This window comes from Pinus tabuliformis, chromosome 7, assembly GCF_031772625.1.
Source record: "Pinus tabuliformis cultivar Carrire ecotype Pingquan chromosome 7, CPIR1, whole genome shotgun sequence".
NCBI classification, from domain to species: domain Eukaryota; kingdom Viridiplantae; phylum Streptophyta; class Pinopsida; order Pinales; family Pinaceae; genus Pinus; species Pinus tabuliformis.
In genome coordinates this window covers 304,420,399-304,447,818 of record NC_142293.1, presented here as the reverse complement: position 1 = coordinate 304,447,818, position 27,420 = coordinate 304,420,399, and the positions used below count along the sequence as shown (strand labels likewise).

At 39.9% G+C, this 27,420-nt stretch overlaps 2 protein-coding genes across 2 annotated transcripts in view; one reads left to right on the top strand and one right to left on the bottom strand.

Annotated features, from left to right (window-relative positions):
- LOC149247082 (transcription initiation factor TFIID subunit 10-like) overlaps positions 1-6,906 on the top strand; it is a 44,525-nt gene extending 37,619 nt beyond the window's left edge. Inside the window, exon 3 of the mRNA XM_089455821.1 lies at positions 6,765-6,906. Coding sequence (XP_089311947.1) covers positions 6,765-6,852 — 88 coding nt within the window. The 3' untranslated portion in view covers positions 6,853-6,906. The remainder of the gene's footprint in view (positions 1-6,764) is intronic.
- Positions 6,907-8,295: 1,389 nt separating this feature from the next.
- Positions 8,296-9,303, bottom strand: LOC149247081 (uncharacterized). The gene is made up of 2 exons (XM_089455820.1): positions 9,098-9,303; positions 8,296-8,966 (listed from the first exon to the last, which is right to left on the bottom strand). Exons 1-2 carry the CDS (start codon positions 9,223-9,225, stop codon positions 8,474-8,476), a joined length of 621 nt encoding a protein of 206 aa, XP_089311946.1. The 5' UTR covers positions 9,226-9,303; the 3' UTR covers positions 8,296-8,473.
- Positions 9,304-27,420: the final 18,117 nt, after the last annotated feature.

The window sequence follows — 27,420 nt, the reverse complement described above, 5'->3', positions numbered from 1 at the left end:
GCCTTTGGTTAGTGTTGATTTGTGGTAGCATCGGATGTGCTCTAGCCACGAAATTTGGTGGAGAGGTTGGGGCACATGAGATCTCCAATATCCAGAAAGTGTTTGGGTAGATTCCAAGCAGTTCAGGAGATATTAAAATAATTAATATTTTTAATATGGACCCTAAGTCTAAACTTAGGGAAATTAAAATATTAATGTGGATTAATATGAAACTGTGTTAGAATGGTCCAAAAGACAGGGATCAAGCCAGATCTAATCTTAGCCGTTGATTAGGGACTTAATCTCGGCCGTTGATATGTCAGCGAGAAAAGTATAAGAAGGGGCTTGAGGGTCACTTGGAGATTACACTAGATGATTAGTCATTCTATTCTCTAGAGCGGAGTTTGCTAAGAGAGATAGAATTAGTGATCGAAGAGGCAGCTGAGGGGCATTGAGTATAGAGAGACAGAGAGGCAGAGATAGTGCCGAGAGAGCAGCAGAACAACCAGAGAAAGTGACGCAGGAGCAGCGAGTGCTCACGCAGGGCCACGCAGAGGCAGCCAAGTGCTGCGCAGAGCACCAGAGAGGCCAGCGTAGCTGACGCAGGGGGTCAGAGAGCTAACGCAGGGCCTCCTGGGATTGACGCAAGCCAATATAGGCTGACACAGGGCCAACGCTGGGCTAGGTGAGGTTAACGCAGTCCAGATAGGTAGACGCTGGGGTTTCTGGGGCAGATTTGAGTTGAGGAGCTGCCAGAAGGATTATCCGGGGTTTTGAGCTAAGAGATTTGTCTCAAATTGAGAGGTATTACTGTTAAGGAAATTCTCTGTTGGGTAGGCCAGTTTCAGCACCTAGATTGTACTCTGATATTGCTTAATAAGAAAACCCTCAGATAGCTGCACCAGTTTTCCTGCATTGGGTTTTTCCAGGGACATTGGTCCAAAAATAATGGTGTCATATGGTGTGATTGTTTATGTTTCTTTTAGTCGCTGATATGTAATATGTTGAGCATGCACTAGTGTTTATTTTTAGTATTTACATTGTAAATAACTTGTGAAGTAACTGAACAAGTAGGTAGGAATAAATCAGTTAAAGTGCATGGAGGGTTTCTAACTAAGTAAACTTAGAAACTTCAACATGGTATCAGAGCATGATTGCAAATCACAGGAAGACTGAGGACATCAGCCGAGTGGGGAAATAACAGCAGAAAACAACTGCCTTGAGGTGACAGAAGCTGTTTCTAGCAGAGCAACAACAAGGGAAGGGTGACATAGTGCCTGTGTCATCAAGGGTGAGCTGAAAAGAGGCAGCGCAAAAGCTAAGGAAGGCAAAGGAGCCTCACGCAGAAGCTGGGAGGGCTGACGTAGTTGGTTGAGGAGGCGGGGTTGCTGGTGCCGGGATTACGCAGAGCCTAGAAGCTCTCACCTTCAGGTTGCTGGGGTTTAGAAGGCTGTGGAAATATTGCAGAGTGGAGTTGGTGAGGTTCTGTAGTTAGAACAATCCCTGACAGAGCAAGGCTAGTGGAGTTGCTATCGAGGGTTTCTAGCTGAGGAACCCGTATTAGTGGTGCGGTTGCACAAGACAATCAAAGTAGGGGGCATCTCGACAGTAGCAGAAGGATTTCCAGGAGGGAAATCGGGACTCAGAGGGAGTCCAGAAGAGAACTTCCAGACGGGAAGTAGAGACTCGGAGGAGTCGAACAGAAAACTTCCAGGAGGGAAGTCAAAGAGCATCGTGGCATTACACGGAGTAAGAGACCAGGACAGGTTCGACGGAGCATCAAACTGCGCAGTCTGGGAGGCCAAAATCTTATTCGTACTTGACAAAAATCGTGTCCAACACTTCGCCTTGAGGATGATAGCTATTCCAGTTGACCCAACGGATAATGACAAGTACGAGGAGGCGATGGCGAGGGCCAAGGGCATCATCCTTGACGGGGTCAAGGATCATGTAGTACCACATATTGCCGAGAAGAAAATGACACAGGAGATGTGGGAGGCTGTAAAGACATTGTACCAGCATAGTTCTATGCAGAGAAGGATGTTACTTGAGAACCAGATGAGGTCATATCAGATGAAGAAGGGAGATTTGATCGACACCTTTCTCCGTGGACTAAATGAGATTTGAGATCAGTTGACTTCCATAGGGGCCACATCGGATCAAGAGTTGATGGTGAGGACAACCCTGAATGTTGTCTCAGAGGACTGGGAGGTATTTGTCCATAATATGATGGGCAGAGGGACCCTTCCACCTTGGGATGAGATGTGGGCGGCTCTCCTCCAAGAGGAGATCAGACGGTAGTTAGAGGTAGGAAGCAGTAGTAACAGGACTCGTGTCAAGAAAGAGGAGGAGGAAGATGTTGCCCTAGCATCTGAGGGAAAGCAAGAAAAACAGAAGAAGAAAGATCTCTCCAAGATCAAGTGCTTCCACTGTGGGGAGCTGGGTCATTATGCGACCCAGTGTCTAAGGAAGAAGAGTAAGGGAGAGTCTTCCGAGACTAAGGCAGCACCAACAAGGGCAGAGAAGGAAGTGGAGACAGACGATGACTGTGCCATGAGTGCACACGCACCACTTGAGTGGAAGTGGGGAGACATCGAGCTGTAGTCAGATGGACTATAGGCGATGAGGGGTAGGATCCTCGAGGTACCCAGCCTCTTGGCTTAGGCCTTGCTACGGGAGCCCCGAAGAGGAGTAGCAGGACTGGCTGATGTGGGTAGAGACAGATGCGGATGGAGCGACAGAGAGAGCTACAGTGCAGGATTCCCAGGACAACACAGAGCTAGCAGGCTGCAACAATGCGAGAAGCACAGGAGTGTTGCACCAGTGCAGGATGGCATAGAGAGGTGTGCAACGGTGTGAGATGTAGAGAGTTGTTGTAGTAGCGCAAAGGTCAGAGGGAGCACTTGTCAGCGACAGAGGGAGCTTCAGCATCAGTGGGTGTCTCTAGCCCGACAAGGAGGTCAGAGTTGGGAGATCAGTTACTTACTTCTCACTAACTAAGTTGCAGTGCAGCAATGGGCAGCATGATGCAACATGATGAGAGGAGGTGCAGTGCAGATGCAACAGTGGCAGTGACAGAACCATGGGCAGCAGCACGGATGCAGAGGGAGCTTTGGTACGGATGCAGCAGTGGCAGTGGTAGAGCCATGGGCAGCAGTACAGCATACAGCAGTGTAGAGGATGTTGAGCAGGGAGGCTTGGCATCAGCACAGGGACCGATGCTAGATGATCAGAGTAATACATAGTGAGAAGTATTGCTAGACCACAATCCACGCTAAGAGGGAGTGTTGATTTGTGGTAGCATCAGATGTGCTCTAGCCACGAAATTTGGTGGAGAGGTTGGGGCACACGAGATCTCCAATACCCAGAAAGGGTTTGGGCAGATTCTAAGCAGTTCAGGGGATATTAAAATATTTAATATTTATAATATGGACCCTAAGTCTAAATTTAGGGAATTTAAAATATTAATGTGGATTAATATGAAACTGTGTTAGAATGGTCCAAAAGACAAGGATCAAGCTAGATCTAATCTTAGCTGTTGATTAGGGACTTAATCTCGGCCATTGATATGTTAGCGAGAAAAGTATAAGAAGGGGCTTGAGGGTCACTTGGAGATTACACTAGATGATCAGGCATTCTATTTTCTAGAGCAGGGTTTGCTAAAAGAGATAGAATTAGTGATTGGAGAGGCAACTGAGGGGTATTGAGTACAGAGAGACAGAGAGGCAGAGATAGTGTCGGGAGAGCAGCAGAGCAACGAGAGAAAGTGACACAAGAGCAGCCAGTGCTCACGCAGGGCCACGCAAAGGCGGCCAAGTGCTGTGCAGAGCACCAGAGAGGCTAGCGTAGCTGACGCAGGGCCTCCTGGGGTTGACGCAGGCCAATATAGGTTGACACAGGGCCAGCGCTGGCTAGGTGAGGCTGACACAGTCCAGATAGGTAGACGCTGGGGTTTCTGGGGTAGATTTGAGCTGAGGAGCTGTCGAAAGGATTATCCGGGTTTCAGCTAGGGGATTTGTCTCAAATTTAGAGGTATTATTGCTAAGGAAATTCTTTGTTGGGTAGGCTGTTTCGGCACCCAGATTGTACTCTGATATTGCTTAATAAGAAAACCCTCAGATAGTTGCATTGGTTTTTCTGCATTGGGTTTTTCCGGGGACATTGGTCCAAAAATAATGGTGTCATATGTTGTGATTGTTTCTGTTTCTTTCAGTTGCTGATCTGTAATATGTTGAGCATGCACTAGTGTTTATTTTCGGTATTTACATTGTAAATAACTTGTTAAGTAACTGAACAAGTAGGTAGGAATAAATTAGTTAAAGTGCATGGAGGGTTTCTAACTAAGTAAACTTCGAAACTTCAACAGTTAGAACTTTGAACAACCCTTAAAGGCCCCGCCTGTGGTCAATTCGACTTGCTTCCACAAGCCGAATTTCAACCTTCTCTATGGCCCTAATTTGGCCTTACTGTGGCTCTTCTGTGTTCTGGAACATGCCCTTATTGTGGCCCAAACAAACACAATTTAGGCCTCTGTCTCCCCTTCTCCTGCGGCTAGAATAGGGTTGAATTCGATCCCTCTTCACAACTCCAAATTCGGCCTTAGATCAACATCAAAATCTCGGATTTAGCACAATGAATAGCCACAAGAACACAAAATGAAAAGAACAACCAAAAGCCGTTTGAGTACTCGACCTCCTTCATCTCTGTGTGACTCCTCTTGGTCTCAGAAATCTTAGAGAGAATGCTTAAGATAATGTGTGAGAAATTGTTTCTTTTGGACGGAAACCAAGTGCCCTATATAGACAAGACGAAGGGGCAAGAAAGGGGTGGTTGACTTGCCCTAAAACCCCTCAAAATAACGAGCTGACTTGAACTCCAATAAAAAGTTGAAATTACAAATTCAATTTTTTATTGTGCCGTCTTTAATCCTTCTTGACACCATTTTTCAAAATATAAAAATTCCTTTCTGAAGGCTGACTTGATGAATACATTTTAACAACTAAGATCCATAAACATTATTTATTTTTATGAATTGTCTTATGCCAAATTTAGACCAAGACGCCATTCAGATTTGGGCACCATCACCACACTTTCAGTGCTTCAACTTTGATAATGCATATCTGCTCAACCGTGAGGAGTTATGTGGCATGCCACCTACTAAAAGAAGCAACATGATGGATACTATCAGCCTATGATGGTCTTGCTTGCAAGTTCACTGACTTCCAATTCATTTTCCTCAACAAGAGCGAGGCATCTGGACTAGGGCTTCCTTTCCTTCTATTCTAGGGCTTCTTGTGCATTGGTTATTGTAATCCAATGACGTTTATTAAAATCGTTCAAAGATTGACTTGACATCAATGACAACACCATTCAATAATTGGCTAGGTTTTACAGGCCCACAAGGGTTCAACATGTCAAACTAGGGGAATATCACCACCCTTGCTTTACCATCCAGCCAAGCTCTCATTGATAATAAATTGAATTTATTTATTTATCTATATGTTATATGATCAAAATTGACACTTTATATGATTTTGAAAGAGATCTCTTCTCCTGAAGGCTGAAACTCAATTTAATTTGGACCCGAGTATAATTAACTTTGTAGGGCATTTTAGAAGATTTGAAAGACTTAATAAGTCAATTGAATCTAAAGGTTCTTGGTAGTTGAAACTTTCTAGACCAAGCTCATCATGGAATAAGGTTATTTTTTGTAAGAACAAATTGGAATGCTATCTTTTCTTGAACTCATAACCATTTACGTGAATAGGAGATGTTCGTGGCCAAAACTCATAACGATCTCCACCAGTGAATTATTTTCAATTGTGACTTGATGATGGCAGGATAAGTCCATGCATACTATAGACCCATGCACCCAACCAACTAGTAAACCACGAGTGCCAAGTAATGCTGAAGATCTTGTCTTGGGATTTGAGTAGTCTTTTTTTTGTCACCATGCAAATAGCTTTACTCGATGTGAAGTTAGTATAGGAAAATATTTGATCAAAATTATAAGTAACATTCGATATATATATATATAAATGTTATATGTAATTTTCTATTTTACAACACTACGTGAGCTATCTACTGCATGGTTGGATCACCAAGAGTTAAATAAGGTTCAACTTTGGAAGGTAATATGAGTATAGAAAGGTGAAATGAAATGAATCAATGGTGAGTATGGATCTCTGTTTAAAGGTGTCAACAACTCCACTTGAAGATGACTTTTCGGATCCTTACTTGAGGATGGCTTAGCCATGGTTTCTTAGAGGTTAGAGTTATAATAATTGTTTTTGTGCAGCTGGTTTGAAGCTACATGGCTTGAGGGTGTGTTGTATATATGTGTTTAGAGCAAGCTGGTGTCTTGGATTCATGGTGGCCAGGGTTCTGTTGACATTTAGAGTTCCTCAAGGTAACTTGTGGGATTATAAATGGCCTTTTGGGATCAATCAATTGATTGGTTTGAATATTTTTTATTATATAAAAATACTTGAAGTATTCATTTATTGTTCGTGCATACTTTCAAGATTGCTACAAATCTAGTTGATGTCTATTTATTCAAGATTACTATAGAGGAAAAGAAATGAACATTCATTCTGTACCATCACCGGAATTTTGGCATGCTTATGTCTTTTGCCTATTATGGTATTGATCTGTATATTTTGCTGATCTGGTCATTTTTGGCAGAAAATATTCATGTTCTAACATATGCTATTTCTTTGTAAGCTACCATTTATTGTGCAGGCATTTTCATGGAACTAATCTATTAGATGCTTGGTGTTTGGCAGAATTCGGATGGTATCAATAGCTACACAGAAATTTATAGCAGAGATTGCAAGTGATGCTTTTCAGTATGTTTCTAGAAGATCCTTGTGATTTTTCTTTGTATTTTGATTTTAGGAACACACTACCTTTGCATGTAATTCTAAAATGCAAGTTGTAGCATATAGATTAAAAGGTGAAATTTTTCTTGATAAAATGCTCTGGAGTAGATAGAATCTTGCCAATTGTATTCATTTTTTTTTCTGAAGTTTTTTTCATGAAAAAGTTTGTTGTTTGGCGTGTCTGATGTATATTTCTGCTATCTTCATTCAAAATGTCTGAATAGAATATTTCAATTGTCTGCTAATACTGTTTTTTTTTCAATGATGGAGTTTAGTAAAAACCTGGTGGCATATTCTTTTCTTTGTCATAATTTTTATTTTTCGGTTCCTCCCTTGATGGTTTCTTCTTAATTTCTTCCTCAGTGCTGGAAGGGCACATCGATGGTTGTTCTTAAAAGGATGTTTTGCAAGGATAAATATGATGTAAACAGTGTTGGAAAGATTAAAAGTTAATTCAGAAAATACAAAGGATGTCCTTGGAAATTCTGAATTATAACGATACTTGCTCTGCCTAATGGTCAACAACAATTCATTATCTATAACATTAATACTGCACATGGATGTGGGTCACACAAAAAGCTTTGGAAAATGACACAAGATTGCGATATGATCACATGAGCATAAAATTAAGGAGGAAGGATTGTTACCTGAAAGCTTGTGAATAAGTAAAGTCACTTGTCTTCAGGTAATCCAACAAGCTAATTTTGGCCGTCAATCTTAGCTTAGGAAAGTTATAAATTGAGCCTAAAGTAAGGAGCTAACACGCAAGAACAACAAAAGATTGAGAGAGGCTTCTTAGTGAGTGTGTGCTGGGCCCGAGAGAGTGCAGAAAGGCTGGTGATCAGTTTTGTATTTTCTCAGTTGGGCCATTATCCTAGGACAAGAGCCCAAGTAAGTTCTGTGATTAATTTATTAATGAAGAACTGTTGATTGGGTAGAAATCTGTTTATGTGTATGTGATTCAGATCGAGTAATTTTGCTTCCGCTAAATATTTTGGTTAGGAATCTGGTTGTGTATTTGTTTAGTAATTATTTGCTTGGAATTAAAAACTGGGTGTTGGGTCTGGGTAAATTCTAACACAGGAAACCCCAACTCCAAGGAAAACCTGCAATGCTGTATGTGTTTTATATTTCTTTTGCAACAAAAGATTTTCTTCTGAGAATTACAACAAGGGAGAAACTTCCCTTTTATCACAGAAATATAACTGATCAATTCTCCAAGATAAATCAATCTAATCATTTCCACCAGTGTTGCACACATCGCGATCGGGATTTAATCGGCGCCGGGAAAAAAGCGGAAAAAATCGTTAAAATCGGAAAAAAGCGGAAAAAAATCGTTTGGCACAAAAATATTCATTTTTTTTCAATTTTTTTAATATCTAAACCATCTACAACATAAAATAAATACATTGACACATAAATATGATAAAAAAACTAATATATAAGATGTTTAATATCATTTCTAGCGCTAAAATCACACATAACATTGAATCATGTCCTGAATAGTAAGTCCTGAGTCCCAAGTCCAACTCAGCCTCAAAATATCAACAAAAAATATGATAATGTATCTCATCATGTCATAATGTCATATACAATAAAATGAAAGTCTAATCCTATTGATTTCCTCTGCCCCTCTTGCGAGAAAATGGCACAACTTTCTCTTTCCCTCTAGATGTAGAAGCTGGTGCCTGTGGTGGTGGAAATGGCAGTGGAGTCTGACGTGCTCTAGAAGCTGAAGAACTAGTAGTAGCAGCTACAGGAGGCCGAGGTGGACGGAGACCACGTCCTCTGGTAGTGGTAGCCCGGGTAGCCCGGGTAGGCGGTGTCACCTCCTCCTCCTGCTCCTCCAACTCCTCCTCCTCCTGCTCCTGCTCCTGCTCCTCCTCCTCCTCCTCCTCCTCCCCCTCCTCCTCCCCATCATCCTGCACTAACCAATCCTCAGTGGGATCCATGAGAGGCCTCTCGGTCTCAACCCTCCATTCAGCAGTGGTGTCAATCCCATCCAATGAGATGGCTTCCGTATCAGGTGTCTTCTCTAGTTGTTTCACCCACAATCGAAGATTGTAGTAGACATAGACCATGTCATTAAGTCTATGGGACTCCAACCTGTACAAAGTTCATGAAATAATAAATTAATAATTAATAATTAATATTATAAAAAAAATATTGTTTAAAACTTTAATGAATTCAAAAATTTATTTGGAAATTTGCAATATTTTAAATGTTTAAGTGTTAACCTATTGCGCTTCTTGTTGTGTATTTTTTCAAATACACTCCAATTGCGCTCACATCCCGAGGAGCTGCATGTTTGGCTGAGGATGCGTACGGCAAGATTTTGCAAAAGGGGTACTCTGCCACCATACATCTTCCACCATGCGTCTACAACAAAATTACAAATAAAATTTTAAATAAACATAAGAAAAAAATGGAATTTGAAGAAACAATGAAATTTGAAACAAAGTTACAAAGTACAAACTAAAAAATACCTGGCATTTTAACCGTCCTATCAATGACAGCCATCTCAAAGCCAAATGTGCCACCTGACAACTTATATTGCTCAATTTGTCTAGAGATCTCCATACGTTCTTCTGAAGATCTCACCATCTTCTGGACACAGGTTAATAATCCTTCCACGACCTCAACATCAAAATTAAACCCACATGCATAAGAAAATGCAGGGTTCAGGAAAAGCCCCGCAGCATGAATTGGACAATGGAGTGTGTTGTTCCATCGCTCATCAATGACCTTCCATAGAAGGAGTTGTCTCTGGAACCCATCATCTCCCTTGTCATCATAGTAGGACCGAATGGCTTCTTTGGCCCTGTCCATGGCTTCATACAAATAGCCCATTGCGGGCTTCTCACCATCAACCAACCGAAGAACCTTTACCAAAGGTTCTGTAACAACGCACACCTCCTGCACTCCCGCCCAGAAGTCTTCCTGGTATGAAACTAGTCTGCAGACAGCCTCTGCTTCTGGTTTGCGGCTCATTGACGAAGCACGCCACTCCTCTGAAAGAAACATTCTCTTCAAATCCCACATAGAATTCACGAGGGATTGAAGAGATATGAAACTCGTCGCAAACCGTGTAATGGCGGGGCGCACCAACTCTTTGTTGTTGGTGAATCTTCTCATCAAGCTAAGCACAGATGTGTGATTGTAAATAAATTTTGTGATGCTTTTTGATGAGTCAACAACCTCTTTGACAAAGGGAATTTTCCCAATGTCCTCTAACATCAAATCAATACAATGGGCAGCACAAGGTGTCCAAAATAAAGCAGGATGCCTGTCCATAAGCATTCTACCAGCAGCAACATAATTTGCAGCATTGTCCGTTATGACTTGGACAACATTTTCTGCACCCACCTCCAAAATAAACACATCCAGCAAATCACATAAAGTTCTTGCATCTTTGATTTGATGAGTTGCATCAACAGATTTGATAAACATAGTCCCCTTGGGACAACTAACCAAGAAGTTTATAAGGGTTCTCCCCTTTTGGTCAGTCCAACCATCTGACGTAACAGTGCATCCTGTTTGTGCCCATGATGCCCTAAAATCCTCCAATCTTTGGGTGCAGTCACGCTTTTCATCTTGAAGAAGCCGGCCTCTGAAATCATGAAGAGAAGGGAGTTTGTACCCCGGGCCAACACTGGCAATAGCATCAACAGTAGGTTGGAAAAATGGATTATTCCTTATAATGCTGAAAGGAATATCACTCCAGAGGAGAAATTTTGTCATCAACTTGTCAGATTTTTCTTTTTCAGTTCTTTTTAGCATTGAACCAATAGTTGGTTGTGAACCAGGTGTGGTTCGAGGAACAAAATATGATGATGCAGCTACCGGATTGACTGACGCTGCAGTAGAACCTGTGCCACTTGGCCCACTTCCGTCAGCTGACCTTTTTAGTTGCCTTTTGAGTTCTTCTTTGGCGTCTCTAGTGTGCTCTAATTCTCCCAATGCTCTCATGGCTTTTTGGATAATTTCAGCATTTGTCTTTAGACAGGGCCCCACATCACGTCCAGGGATTTGTGCAAGGTGGAACTTCAACCTGTACACCCCCCGAATATTTCCTTTCCACACAACTTGCAATACAAGTTTTGTCTATCATTCGGAGTTTTAGGGTCACCATATTCCCAGAAAGGATCCAATTTCCTTGGCATGTTTGTTTTTGAATTTTGAATTTGCAAACCTATGGAAAAATAAGGATTAGGAAATAGGAATTTAGGATTACATAAATGATAATACAAATTACAATTTAGCATTTGCAAAATTACAAGCTAATTATTTCCAAAATCCCAATTTCTAAACCCAAGTTACCCAACCAAATGCCAAAAAACAATGAAAATTCAAAAAAAATAAACAATGTTTAAAAAAAATGAGAAAATAAAAATAACAAATTGGTTCTTATAGTCATAACAAATTACCCATCCCAAATCAATGAAAAATTTCAAAAAATTCTTTAAAAACAATGAAAACCAAAGTTTTTATAGAAGCAAAACCAAAAAAAATTAATCTACATACCTCTTTTATGGACAAATTGGTGATCTAGGCTTGGATTCCTCTTAAAAACGCTTCGATTCGCTCCCAAATCCGACGGAAACCCTTCAGCTCCTCTCCCTCACCTCTTCTCCTCCTCCTCCGCGCGCAAACAGCAAAATGACATAATAAAAATCGATTTTGCATATAAAAAGAGCGCTGCCCCCGTGCCCTGCGATTTTTTGGGTAAAAATCGCGATTTTTTCGAAAAAAATCGCGATATTTTCAAAAACTCGCGATTTTTTCGAAAAAAATCGCGATATTTTCAAAAACTCGCGATTTTTTCGATAAAAATCGTTATAAAAAAAAGTGGCGATTTTTATGCATAAAAATCGCGATTTGAATCGGGTAAATGAAAAAATCGCGCTTTTTCGATAAAATCGCGATTTTATCGCGATTTTAACAACACTGATTTCCACCTCTATTTGCCAAAAAGTTGCTTGAATTTGCCTGTTTGCTTGCACGTGTGAGTGCGAATGCTCTCCTCTAGCCCACACTTGTGAACTGGAGATGCGCATCTGGTCTTGGGGTTCAAGTAATTCGGCCTTTACTTGATATCAATCTCGCCTGGAAGCTGAACCTCTGCCAACTGCTGAACTCTCGGCTCTTCCTTCACTGCGCTCTCACAGACTTATCTGACTTGCCACCAACTCGCTCTATTTGCTCTTATAATTTCGATCTCAACCCTAATCTCCTTCTCAATGACTGAGATTAAATCATGATCAATGGTTGAGATTAAATCATAAGTTAACTTAGGAACTTTTACATTTTCCTAAGTCTAACTCTAGGAAATAGTTAAATAAATTAATATTCAGCTGAAGTGGTAGTCTTCTGCGTTCTTATGCTAGTCTTAGCAATTAGACAAGCAAAACACTTTTTCTCTACTCCAATCAACACTTTGTACTTAGTACTTTTCACAATTCCCCTTACATGTTCATCTCATGCATGTAAATTTTGCATACCCAAACTTATGAATTGTTTGTCAATGTCACCATAATAGGTCTGAATGAAGAAAAGAAAAATCATGCAATCCTTAGTCAAGTAAAATAATAGGGTAAGAGGTAAAGAGAAAAGAAAATAAAAGAAAGTTGTTGCTACCAAAATAAAAAGTCCACCCTTGAAGTCCTAGAGTTGAATGCTTATCAAAGTAAAAAGTGACTTGAAAAAATTAATGAAAAATAACATAAGGGAGAAGAAAATGTGCTGAAGTAGTGGGATATTGAATAAAAAAAGACCTCCTCTCAAATGTTTGCAATAAATTATATGAAGATTGCTGGTCTAAAAATTACTAGTCAGACTAAAGAGAAACTTAGTACCTCACTTCATGATTTTGAAGGCTATTTTATAAGTTTCCCTAGTTCCGTTCCACAATTTACATCACCCTTACCCATCTCAAACCGAGAGACTTAGGAGGATACCTTATGTCCTACCTTGAAGACACATGTAAAGGGGATAAGGTTCTACCACCATGGTTTGCTTAAGCAAACTAGTAAGATTTGCTATTGTTAACTTTTCTAATGCGGATTATCCATGTTTTGGTGTCTTACATCTTGTTTGGAGTTTGATTCATCATGATAGGTTGGGGCACTATACATCAGAGTTCATGCTTTTTACTTCAGGGTTTGTGCACATTGCCATGGGATCCATGAGAGCATGGATGACACATCACCATCGGGTGTCCACATCATCCAATTGCACACTTGTTAGCATATGGAACATGCATGAGCCACTTGGAGGAATAGTGTCACATGTGTGGGTGGTTAAAGGTGGTTAGAACACAATTATTGAGGTTGAATGGCTTTAAGTGCAATTATCTTTTGATTGAGTGGCCAGAGTTTTGCTAGGTCAACACCACTAGATGCACATTGGCCATGGGATTTTTTAATTTGGGTCATAATAGAAAATTGAGTAAAAATTGACCAAGTTATGTTGTTACAAGAATTGTTGTGTGAAAATTATCATGCATTTTGACCACTTGACATCCACAACTGTGGAATTTGACCATAAGATTGGAGTAGCGCACTAGTTTGACTAGATCAAAGAGGAATTTAGGAGTTTATTAAAAAACCACTTGTAACAAGCACATGGTATTGTAAAGCACAATGTATTGAATGATAGTTTTGATGCACCTCTTTTGTAAGAGAGGTTGCTTTAACTCATTTTTTCTCATTGGAGAATAAAGCTAATTAACATTTCTACTGTTTTCCTTGAACATCTTCTATTTTCTTGTGAGTGATGGTTCATAATCCTTAAGAAAAAATTATAATGCTATAACATTCGAAGTGGCCAAAGTTATTGTGAAGAAGCTTAAGCTAAAAAGGTACGAGCTTCTATTTTTTTCACTTTACCAAATATTTTTTTTATCTATAGATGCAAATGTATTTAGGAGGAATACCCTTGAGGTTTTGTTTTATTACATAAATATTTGCTAAGGGTGGAGAGGTTGGAATGTGTTATATGGATCTCAAAAGACCATTTCCAAGCCTTGGACAATGGAAAATATCGATTTCCAGCAAGTTGGAAATTGTATTTTTGTGATCTTGGGATAAAATCCCATTGGATACTATGATGAGGAAATTTCTAGCAATGAATATTCAATAGAAACAACTGAAAAAACTTATATTTTTGAATCTATATCGATAAATCAACAATGAAATTATTATTATTAGAGTTTGAATGCAAGATCCCAACAAAATACTTACTTTGTATTTAAAAAAAGTATCGATATTTTGTAACAACCACTTGAATGCTTAGTTCTACAAGATAATACTTGATATAGAGGGTAAAATGTGCAGAAAATGTCCCAAATTTATTGTATCGAAACCTTGCTAGAATAATTTTCAATTTTAACGTTCCAAGGAAAATAGAGTTGTATGAAATAAAACTTGAAAAGCAAGTAAAATAACGTAAATTAACATAAAAATTGAAAATTTTGATTTTTTTGAATAAGATGGTTATTGCAAATTCTTACCTTGAGCCCAAGTAACTTACCCAAATAACTTACTTCAAGAGATGGGTTGTGAAACACACTCCTCTCTATGTCGGTCTTGCACTTAATCAAGAAAGTAGGATTGGTCTACAAGAGAAATCACCCCCCACTTGTGACTTAAGATACTCTCCACTTTTTGGACTTATTACAACAAAATCTAGCAATCCTAGTGCAACACCTCACTAGATAGCGTAGATCTTATGGAAACAAGAGATCAATCGCCACTGTCACGTCAATGGCTTCTCTTTGGCTATATAATGGTGGATATTATCCCTACAAAAGATCACCGACTAGGAATACAACTGAGAAGGGCTTAATGGTGATGCAAGGTCTAATAGTTGAAGGAAAAGGTACTGGCCAAGCCTTGAAACACTAAGATAAGAGTTGCTTAGAGTTCAAGTACACTATCCTAAGACCTTTAGGGCACATAATGGCATATAACAACTTTAGAAAATAACCTATAAGTGATAAGATCAAGTTGTCAGCCCCAATTTTGAGGTGAAAACATGCAATTAATGGTATATCTTTTACTTTTATGTTTATTAAATGCAACCCATTTCGATAGGGCAATAGCAAATGGACAATAAATTGCTATTAAATGCAGATTTAAGTTAACCCTAGCCCTAGTTATCATAAATGTAAGAGAGAAAGAAGAAATTAAATTTATCACAAGTTAGTCTAGTGTGTTCTCTCAGTTGGGTAATGGAGTAATGTTGGCGAGGTCAATGATAGGGGAACCTAAATGAGGTTGGTGGAGGAGAAAAAATTAAAATGCCTCTTTTAAAAACCTTGACAACTTTCTTCAAGTGGAGATTTAACGTCAACGGATGCATGAACCAAGTTCCCTTGATGTATTCTTGAGGGACTAATTTTGTGAAACATAAAGAAACCATATTTCATTAAAGATATTGCACTTTTTGATATGACACACAGAAACCCTAATTTTAGAAATTTGCATGCAAAATTGAAGAAAATCAACAGTCAGCTTACACCATTCACTCAAGAATCACTTCATTAATCCAAGACAAGTCTCTTCATGAAAACATATCCCTCCCAAGACATTTTGCTCCATCAAGATCACATTGTGTCCAAGCGAAAAGAACAAGAGAGCTAATGGGCACTTCTTAGGAGAGAGAGAAGTGTTATGTTGTGTGATGATTCCAAATGAAAGTTACTCCCCTCTATTTGTATGAGGGTGATTGATGAGCTGCGAAATTGACTCTCTTTTTGTCTATTAAACTATCTCTTCTTGCCCCAATTTTCCTTTCTTTTCCGTCCTCAGAACATTATATATGCTTTTTATTACATACATATGCTTATTATGTTCCTGATTTCCTTGTTTTAGTCTAGAATTGAGGAATGTTGAAGAAGTATCATAGTCTAGGTGTCATACATATATGTTTATGTTTAAAATTTGGTGTGTGTATAATAAAATGGTGGACTGACTTGTCGCTAAATAGTGTCAAAAGGTTCTCCCAAGTTACTTGTTTGACTATTGACATCCGGGTGGAACAATGACAATTTTGATCAAGAACGAAGGACACAATTTTGATCAAAGGATTGAGGACGTTATTCTTTTTGTCAAGAACCAAGGACCTTATTGTTATATCAAAGATCGAAGACTTTTACTATTACAATCAAAGACCACAAACCACAATTATTTTGAAGCCATGGGGGACATCCCTTTGAAGACAACTTGATAGTGCACGTTGGCACCGAGCATCACGTGCCAATGGGCCAATTTGCACAACACATATTCGGTTAACACCCACGAGCAACCATAAATTGTTACATGGATTAATACATTATGCATGTGGTATTTCTTAATACCCGACCAGGTCCTAACATCTCGGAAGCAGCGAAAAAATGCAGTTCCATGTTGAGCAAGAGCTCGAATCGAAATACTCATCTCAACTTACCGCACAAGCTTGTATAGTTGAATACATCTTTCATATTAATCACAAATCTAGAATATGCAACTGCTTTTTGTCTTTACGAACTAGAATTACTAGACTGCTATTCTTGTTCTTGTTTGGTCCACTGAAAAGAGTCGATCTGTGATCCAAAAGTTGAATGAAGACTCATGTGAGAATTATATATATGTATGCACTCTGTAGGGTAGAGTAGTGATAATTATATGAACTTTGTAACTGTTGTTTTCCTTCAATATAAATCATAATTTAAAGTTGTGTGTGTGAATTTCTTTGAGTTTGGTGATTATGCTCTGATGCGTTGCTGTGGATGAGTTCGAGACTAAACTTAAGCCTGTGCAAACAGTATAATAGTGTGAAGGCACGGGTCAACCTTAGGGAGGGTCCCAGTCAAGGTGCAATACTTCGCTAGTTTATTTCTCTATTTTTTTGTAAGTAGGGTTAATTTTTTGGTTATATTTGCAATAGCTTTCATGTGTTCAAATGGTTTTATATTTAGCTAATCTTAATTTGGTTTATTATAATCTCTAGTACAATAGTTGTTGTAGTAATCAACGTGTGATTTTATGTTCTTTTCTTCAAGTTCATATATTAGTAATTGTTTCAGATTGGGTTGATTTGGGGATGAGACTTGTAGTTAACCACTACAGTGCCAACTTGCTCTAAAGCAAATGCTGTGGAATCAGGTGCTATAGAATTGCTAGGATTCGAGTTCATGTGGTGACTTGGATGCATGAGGTGCAACTTAGCTAAGTAGCGAGCTATCCTTAAGCCAACTCTTCCATCTGAGTCTGTGTTCTTATGAGTTTATTTATTAGGTCATTAAGAACAATGCGAGGAGCTTGCCTCTTGTGTATATTGCACAGAGTGCCTCGCAATCTTACAAAACCCTGTTTGACAAATTAAATGAACTGTGTAGCCTAAATCCCTATTGAAATAAGAAACATATAAATGCACTATCAGTGACGAAACAAATTTTCATTAATTTACAAGTAAAAGCCCTAAAAGGTTTACTTGAGTGTTCAACTAGGCCTAAAGGTTACAAGTCGAACTTAAGATAGCTTCAAAACATTATACATGCACCAAAATCCCAGAGTCATGTGGGAATAAATGCTCTCCATGATAATGCCATCCTCTCAAGATGGACAATCTCCATCAAACAAGTGATAAAGAGGCTCATGAGTGATTCTCAGTGCAATAAATCATCAAAGTGCATGGGTATATCTCCAAATAACTCCTCTTTTAGCATGACGTTATCTCCAAGAAGGTCTGTGTCATCCTTCTAGGGCACATGGGGGTGACATGGAAAGCTTTGAGGCAAATGTTGGCACATGGGCATGATGTACTAGCCCTTCCAATTCATCTCAGTGATAACCATCGTCGTCTGGGCTCTAGAAGGGAACGCCCATCAAAGAGGGTCAAGGTTAGCTTGGGGGTGTTTAGGGTCCATCTGGGTACATCATCAAACAATCCAATGCCTTGGCTTCTTGGTACAACATTTTAGCATTTGGAGGTGTACTAATGGGCATACAACCACGTGGAGTCTCATCATGGTCCAACCTCCATCTCATGAGGGGAACAATGGAGCTACAAGGTCATGCTTTCTCTCAACAATGGACATCCTCTGGAAGGTGTTGGATATGTGTCAAATCTTCCTTGAAAGGATCTCTGCTGCACGAGTGATGAACCACTTGAAACATACCCTCAAGATCAAGTGTGATCAACATTATTAGGGATACAAATCATTAAAGTATCATGGGCCATATTCAATGTGATGGCATTGTTATCATTGATGGCAAAGGAACAACAAGGCAAAGAAGCAACAAAAGAGCAACAAAGTTGTGATGGCAAAGGAGCAGTAAAGGAACAACATTAGCAACAAGGTATGTTGCAGTGATGTTTGACATGAAGAGGTTATGTTGCATGTTGCTGATGCTTGATGAGAATGCAATACAAACATGTGATGCAAAGGGTGATGACAAAGGAGCAACAGGAGCAACAAGGCATGCTTATTATGTTTTGATGGCTTGGCAGAACAAAGGAGCAACAAATACCATGGCACAATTGTGAAAAGAGGTGCATTGAGTTATGCTTAGATATATGTTGTGATGATGATTGATGCTTGCGTATGTTTTGTGTAAGGCTGATTTGAAGACTGGTTTGTTTGAGGAGATTTTTGTGATGTTAGGCAAAGGCATGAAGTTGTAATGTAAAGGAGGTGATTAACATGCCTATGTTGATGCATGTATTGGAGGTGAATGAGAACAACTTGTTGGAGCTTGCTTTCATATGGGTGTCATTGAGGGCATGGTTTTCTTGGTGCTCTTGCATTATTATTGAACTATATCAATGCATGCTATTTAAATATGTTGAAATTTATGTTGAAGAATATGAATGCATGTCATTTGAATATGATGAAATTCTTTTTATGTATTTTAATATTCAAGAGTTTAAATAACTTTGGAATTGAAGAGACACCTTTGGAATGCAAAGAGACAAGTTTTTCCATTTCAGATTCGTGTGTGTGGAATATTAACAACCATCAAAGTTCAATTATAAAATTGCGTGTGGTTGGAGTGTTGGGAATCACGATTGTCATTAGACCAAAACCCGCAGGTGGTAGTTAACGATCGCATCGCTAGAGATAAGAATTCCACGAGAGGTAGTTAGTCCATGTCGCGAAACACACGAGGAGCGTTGGTTTATCCAATGTCCAACAATCTCCCCTCCAACGCGAGTCGGGTGTGTATCGAACTCGTGACCTACGCTCTGATACCATTTGTTGGGAATCACGATTGCCGTTAGACCAAAACCCGTAGGTGTTAGTCAACGATCGCATTGCCAGAGATAAGGATCCACGAGAGGCGGTTAGTCTATGTCGCGAAACACACAAGCAATTGTGGAGAGTTAGAGAATGTGAGAGCTGATTGAGTTATGCATTAGTTACCTAGCACATATAGAGCAGATGTAATGCAGATTTGAGTAGAAGAAGAAGCAAAATCAGAGATGGAGGTATGCAGAGTTATAGACCAAGTAAACCAACGTATTGTTATCATTTTGTACGAGGGGATTGGGGTCTCCTTTCTAGTTGTAGGTTGATGAATAACAGGTTGGAGCCTGTTGAGGTAGGAGCCTCCTGTGGGATGTAGCTTGCAGAAAACTTATGGGAGTTGGAGCTTCTTTGCATGTTGTAACTTGCAGAAAATTGAGGTGGTAGCCTCTTGTAGGTTGGACCCTACATAAAATCAAATGTAATAAGGGAGTAGGAGCTTGCCTTTGTATCACAATAATAACAAAGTCATGGTTTTCTCCCTTTATGGGTTTCCATTGATATTTGGTGTCCATATGTGTTGATGTTATGTGCTTATGTGATGTTTTGATTTACTTATTACTTGTTGTTCACATATAAAAGCTGTTGTTCATTATGTGTTGAGATGCTCATTTAATGTTTCAGTTAGTCAGTCAAAAGGAAAGAATTTTAGTGTCCATGAATGTACTAAACTGATTCGTTCCCCTGCTCATTGTAGTCAAGTTTTGATCAATTGGAATTAGAGCTAGTTCCTTCTGTGTAAGCCTAACAATTGGAAGGTAGATCTGGTTAAGTCATGGACTATCAAAGTGTATCTGCGCTAAGCAATGTTGCATTAATCGTTATCGGGATAATATCGGCGCGAGGAAAAAATCGTAATTATCGGGAAATAATCGGAAATAATCGGGAAAAAATCGTTTGGTACAAAAATATTCATTTTTTCAATTTTTTTTAATATCTAAACCATCTACAACATAAAATAAATACATTGACACATAAACATGATAAAAAAACTAATATATAAGATGTTTAATATCATTTCTAGTGCTAAAATCACACATAACATTGAATCATGTCCTGAATAGTAAATCCTGACTCCTGAGTCCCAACTCAGCGTCAAAATATCAACCAAAAATATAATAATGTATCTCATCATGTCATAATGTCATATACAATAACATGAAGAAAATAACTAAAGTCTAATCTTATTGATTTCCTCTGTCCCTCTTGCGAGAAAATGCCACAACTTTCCCTTTCCCTCTAGATGTAGATGCTGGTGCTGGTGGAGTTGGCAGTGGAGTCTGCTATGCTCTAGAAGCTGAAGAACTAGAAGTAGGAGCTATAGGAGGTAGACCACGTCCTCTACTGGTGGCAGGGATAGCCTGGGCAGGTGGTGTCACTTGGAAACATTACAATCTCCCAATCCTGAAATCCTGAAAAACTGTTAAGTCTGTTGGATTTTGAATGAAATTTAAAATTCTACTTTCTCCATATGAAATCCAGTGAGGCCGAAACCACTCTCAAACATCCTGAGTCATTTCATGGTAATGTTAAAAATTTAAGTAAAAGGATGAAAATGAATATTAAGGAGAATGTCACTTTTACTTTGAGAATTTAACATTACCATGAATAACATATCAATACTAGGGCCTAGACTTGATCATTGAGCTGCCCCACTAAAAAATTATTTGTTTCTTTCAAAAAGAATTGCATTTCAAACATTTAGCATCCCTTAAAAAACCAAAAAAAAACATTATAAAATCTTGCTGCCGGAGACCCCCACGATAATTTCGATTGTTATCGCGATAAATTCGAGATAATTTCATAAAAATTGTCTAAAGAAAATTTCTGGCGATAATTTCCTATAATAATCGCAATAAAATCAGCGTATCGAAAAAATTGCGATAATTTCAATTTATCGCGATTTTCACAACACTGGTGCTAAGTGCAACAAACTTTCATGAATGCAGAGAGAAGGTAAAATTTGAACTGATAGCTTATGGACCTAGTGTATGGAATCTAGTATGTTAAGGATATTGTAGAGACTCCCCCTCTTGTTGATTTGGGGAAGTATCAGATGTGCTCTAGCCATGAAATTTGGTGGAGAGGTTGGGGCACATGAGATCTCCAATACCCAGAAAGGGTTTGGGCATATTCTAAACAGTTCAGGAGATATTAAAATAATTAATATTTTTAATGGAGTCCTTAAGTCTAAACTTAGGGAAAATAAAATATTAATGTGTATTAATATGAAATAGTGTTAGAATGGTCCAAAAGACATGGATCAAGCCAGATCTAGTCTTAGCCGTTGATTAGGGACTTAATCTCGGCCGTTGATTTGTCAACGAGAAAAGTATAAGAGGAGGCTTGAGGGTCACTTGGAGAACACACTGAGGGAGACCAGTCAATTCAATTTCTGGAGCGGGGTTTGCTGAGAAATTGAGCCAGTGGTCTGGAGAGCAGTTAGGAGGCATCAAGTATGGAACATAGAGACGGGAGATCAGCACAGAGGCAGAAGAGGCAGATGCAAGGGCCAGAGGGAGCCACGCAGAGGCAGCAAAGGTCAGTAGGGCCTATGCCAGGTTCAGTAGAAGTGCTGGAGAATTTGTCTATTTGTGGGTAAGCTGGTTTGGCACCCTGTTGTACTAGATAATTGTTGAGTAATAAAATCCTCCCTTGCTGCACCGGTTTTCTCACATTGGGTTTTTTTCGGGGACATTAGTTCAAAATAACTGTGTCAATGTGTTGATTCTTGTGCATATGTTTGTTTCTGTATTATGGTGTGATATCTACAACAATATTTATTTTAATGTTTGTTGAAGTAATTTCATGAATAACTTATGGTGAAATAAGTAGGAAAAGTAAATCAGTTGCTGCAGTGATAGAATTTTCACATGGTATCAGAGCAAGTAATCAGAGACAGAAAGGGAAAATCAGTTATGGGTCGAGACCACGATGCAGAGGCATCTACCTCAGGGGACTCACGCAGATTTTCAGAAGATTGCACAAGAGAGAGATTTCGATTTCTCTATGTTGGCTTCCAGGTTGGAAGAAGAAGTGGCGTGCATGACTAGTGCTACATCATCAGAAGTATGGTATATAGACAGTGGAGCCTCGTGGCATATGACGAGAATTAGGGAGTGTTTCTCAGAATATCGAGAAGAGAAGATGAACTTTCAGATCACCATGGGGAACAAGGCAAAGTGTACTCCAGTAGGAAAGGGTACCATAGTTTTTCAGACAGAATCGAGAGAGCGGTTCCGTGCCACAAATGTGCTGCACGTACCAAGATTGGGGATGAACTTACTTTCCGTGTCACAACTACAACGCAAGGGCTATGACGTCTACTTCATCAAGGAAAAGGTATACGTCAAACACCCGAGATGGAAAAAGAAAGTGCAGATTGAAATCAAAAGTAATCGGCTGTATAGATTACAACTAGAATCTCCAATGGCACTATTAGGCAATCATGGGGACAAGGACTTCAACAAACTATGGCACAGAAGGATGGGTCACTTGCACCATGGAGCTTTGAGAATTCTCAGGAGCACTGTAACAGGAGTTCCGGATCTGAGTATGGAACGAGATGATGTATGCAGAGGATGCGTTCTAGGGAAGTATGCCAAGGCAACATTTCCTAGAAGCAAACACAGGGCCAAGAGTGTACTAGGATTGATACACTCAAATATCTGTGAACATATGTCTGTCAAAGCTCTCAGTGGTGCCGAGTATTTCCTTACCTTCATTGATGACCACTCGAGCAGAACTTGGATCTATTTTCTGAAAACCAAGGATGAGGTTTTCAGTCGATTCAAGTAATTCAAGGCTCTAGTGGAGAATCTGACTGGTAAGAAAATAAAAGTCTTGTGCTCAGATAATGGTGGAGAGTATGTCGATAAGGACTTCACTGATTATTGTGCTAAGGAGGGTATCAGAAGAGAGTGGACAACTCCCTACAATCCGAAGCAGAATGGGGTGGTGGAAAGGAAAAATAGAACCATTGTAGAGGCAGCTAGGGCCATGCTGTATGATCAGGATATGCCAAAATTCCTATGGGCGGAAGCATGCAACACAACTGTCTACGTTCAGAACAGGGCTCCTCATTGGGCATTGGGCAAGATTACTCCAAAAAAAGTCTTCACTGGGAAGACGCCTGAAGTCAGTCATTTCAGGATATTTGGGAGTTTAACATATTGCCGCATACTCGAAGAAAAGAGGAAGACGCTGGATCAGACTGTAGAAAAGGGGTATCTGGTGGGATATAGCGAGAATGCTAAGGCATACAAAATCTATTTTCTAGGGAGCAGGAAGGTAGTAGTACGTCGATATGTAAAGTTCATGGAGGACATAGCTTTCAAAAGATCTCGCGAAATGCCTTCCGAGGAGCAGTCAAAAGAGGATCCGTTGGTCATGCCTCTTCAACCAACGGAAGTGAAGAATCCTTCCTCAGGTTAGGAAGATTCTCAGGATGAGGAGGAGGAGTGAACAAAAGCACCTGCTGGCAGAGGAAGAACTAGCAGAGAACTTCGTCAGATTCTGCGTGATGCAGAGAACTTCATTGGTGAGCCAAGGAACAGTAATAGGGAGCGAAAATAGCTAGACAGGTATAAGGCTTTATAGCTCAGGGTGGGGAGCCTGCCAGATTCAAGGAGGTAGCTCAGCATCAGGTCTGGCTAGATGCGATGGTGGAGGAGTATAACTCCATAATGGTGAACGATGTCTGGGAGGTGGTGTCAAGGTCTCAAGACAGATCTGTGGTAGGTTCAATATGGATCTACAAGATCAAATATGTTGCGGACAACAGCATTGAGAAATACAAGGCCAGGTTTGTGGCTAAGGCGTATGCTCAAAAGGAAGGGATTGACTATGAGGAAACCTTCGCCCTGGTAGCTAGGTATAAATCTATTAGGACTGTGATATCTCTTGCAGCCCAGATGGGATGGGAGATCCATTAGATGGATGTCAAGAGGACATTTCTGAACGGGGTAATAGAAGAAGAGGTATACATTGAAAAACCAGAGGGCTTTGAAACTCATAAGAAGAAGTCTCATGTATGCAGACTGAAGAAAACCTTGTATGGGCTGAAGCAGGCACTGAGAGCGTGGTATGGTTGAATAGATGGCTACTTGTACAAGATGGGGTTTGTCAAGAGCGACGCGAATCCGAATCTCTACTATCTGGTCGTAGAGAACGAGCCACTTATCTTAGTATTATATGTGGATGATCTCTTTCTGATAGGATCATCCAGACTCATAGAGGACTGCAAGAAGAATCTAGCCACAGTGTTCGATATGAAGGATCTGGGACGAATGCACTACTTCCTAGGGTTGGAAGTTTGGTAGCAGAAAAGAGATATCTTCCTTGGGCAAGGTAGGTATGCTACAGAGATCCTGAAAAGGTTTGGGATGGGAGACTGTAGACCTATGGCTACGCCAATGATCACCAACTGGAAGAAGATTGATGCATCAGAAGACAAGGATGTCGATCCCACCCTATACCGACAGCTTATAGGGTCCCTGATGTATTTGGTTAATACCAAGCCAGATATTTGCTACTTTGTCAACACCCTCAGTCAGTTCATCGTGGAACCAAAGAGGGCACACTGGGCAGCAACCAAACACGTTCTCAGGTATTTACAGGGAACAATTGATTATGGGCTCTTATACACCAAGGGGAAGGATATTAGGTTGAGTGGATTTACTGATGCAGGTTAGGCAGGAAGTTCAGTAGATCGGAAAAGTACCTCTGGTTACTGTTTCAACATTGGATCAGGAATGACCTCCTGGTGCAATAGGAAATAGAAGTCCGTGGCTCTGAGCTCATCTGAGGCAGAATATATGGCAGCAAGCACAACTTCGTGTGAGGCCATATGGCTTAGAAAATTGCTGGTGAACCTATTCAAAAGAAACATGGAGGCGACCAAGATCATGTGTAATAATCAGAGTTGCATCAAACTCTCTGAGAATCCAGTGTTTCATGATAGGTCGAAGCATATTGATATTCGGTGTCACTTTGTCAGAGACTATATCCAACGAGAAGCTGTACAGTTGAGCTACACTCCTACAGGAGAACAAGTGGCAGATATCCTCACCAAGGCCCTTGGAAAGTCAAAATTTGACTACTTCAAGGAAAAGATGGGGATGGTAAAGAACCCCTTTCAGAAGTAGTGTGTTAGCAGCACGAATGAAGAGGGAGTTGCAGTGCAGATGCAGTGTTGGGAGAAAGGACCAGCAGTAGCACAGATGCAGAGGGAGTTGCAGTGCGGATGCAATGTTGGGAGAAAGGACTAGCAGCAGCACAAATGCAGAGGGAGTTGTCGTACAAATGCAGCAGTGGCAATAGCAGAGTCATGGGCAACAGTACAGGATGCAACAATGCAGAGGATGTTGGGCAGGGAGGCTTAACATCAGCACAGGGACTGATGCCGGATGATCAGGGTGATACTCAGTGAGGAGTATTACTAGAGCACAGTCCTCGCTAAGAGGGAGTGTTGATTTGGGGTAGCATCGGATGTGCTCTAGCCACGAAATTTGGTGGAGAGGTTGGGGCACATGAGATCTCCAATACCTAGAAAGGGTTTGGGCAGATTCTAAACAATTCAGGAGATATTAAAATAATTAATATTTTTAATGGAGTCCCTAAGTCTAAACTTAGGGAAAATAAAATATTAATGTGTATTAATATGAAACTGTGTTAGAATGGTCCAAAAGACATGGATCAAGCCAGATCTAATCTTAGCCGTTGATTAGGGACTTAATCTCGGCCGTTGATTTGTCAACGAGAAAAGCATAAGAGGAGGCTTGAGGGTCACTTGGAGAACACATTGAGGGAGACCTGTCAATTCAATTTCTGGAGCAGGGTTTGCCGAGAAATTGAACCAGTGGTCTGGAGAGCAGTCAAGAAGCATCAAGTATGGAACAAAGAGACGGGAGATCAGTGCAGAGGCAGAAGAGGCAAATGCAGGGGCCAGAGGAAGCCACGTCGAGGCAGCAGAGGTCAGTAGGGCCTATGCCAGGTTCAGTAGAAGTGCTGGAGTCTATCTGCGGGTAAGCCAGTTTGGCACCCTGTTGTACTAGATAATTGCTGAATAATAAAATCCTCCCTTGCTGCACCTGTTTTCCCACGTTGGGTTTTTCCGGGGACATTAGTCCAAAATAATTGTGTCAATGTGTTGATTCTTGTGCATATGTTTGTTTCTGTAATACGGTGTGATATCTGCAGCAATATTTATTTTAATGTTTGTTGAAGTAATTTCATGAATAACTTATGGGGAAATAAGTAGGAAAAATAAATCAGTTGCTGTAGTGATAGAATTTTCACACCTCTAAGCAAGAAAACATTGGAATTCTCAGGCAAAATGTGTAATGTATAATAACCTTCAAAATAAGGATCTTGAGACAGTTATATATTTAAATTCTGCAAAAGAAATTTGGGAAAGGTTATAGCTCCTTCATGAAGGAGACACTAGTAGCAACATTGTCGCAAAGGAGAAGAAAACGAGAAGGAAGAAAAAGTCCCGTCAAAAGGAAAGTGTTCAATCAAATGAGGCCTATTCTGCTACTGTAATTGAATCTGATTCTCATGAATAAAGTTTAGTTGAAGAATAATCCAAGCTTGACATAGCCTTGGCTTGGCTGAAACAAAATGATTGAATAATGAGAGCAGAGACTATGAGAAACCGTTGCAGATATGTGATGAAAGAGAACATAAATTGAAGGAGGAAACTATTAGCCTAAGGACAACTTGAAGAGGCAAGGAGAATAGAAGAGGTGATGAGCAATCGATTGAAGGAGAGAGGCCTACAATGTGAAAGATTAGAGGCTGAGATAATTGAAAATAGTAAGACTATGTAAAAAGCTAGAAGAGGAGATATTCTACATGAAGAACTCAAAAGAAAAGTGTAGTAGATCAAATGAAGCCTTGAAAAGACCTATAGGAGAAGAAGCCAACAACAATATGATTGGTAAAGAAACAAACAAAGGCAAGCAACAAATCAAAATGGAAAGAATAAATTGAAGAAAATGTCCTTTGCAAGAAGGTCATTTCTTCCTGGAGATGAGTTGAACAAATTTGGAAGATCCCAAAGGAGATTCTTTGCTTCTGTGAAAGATATCAAGTGTTTTTCCTGCCATGAACCTGGACATGTAGCAACGAAATGTAAGGGAAAACAAATCATAACTAATCAGCAGAAGATGTAACAAACAAGAAGGCTCCCTCAAGCAAGAAAACAAAGAAGACAATCATTCACCAGCTACACAAATCATTTCTATGGTTATTGTTATTTATGCAATG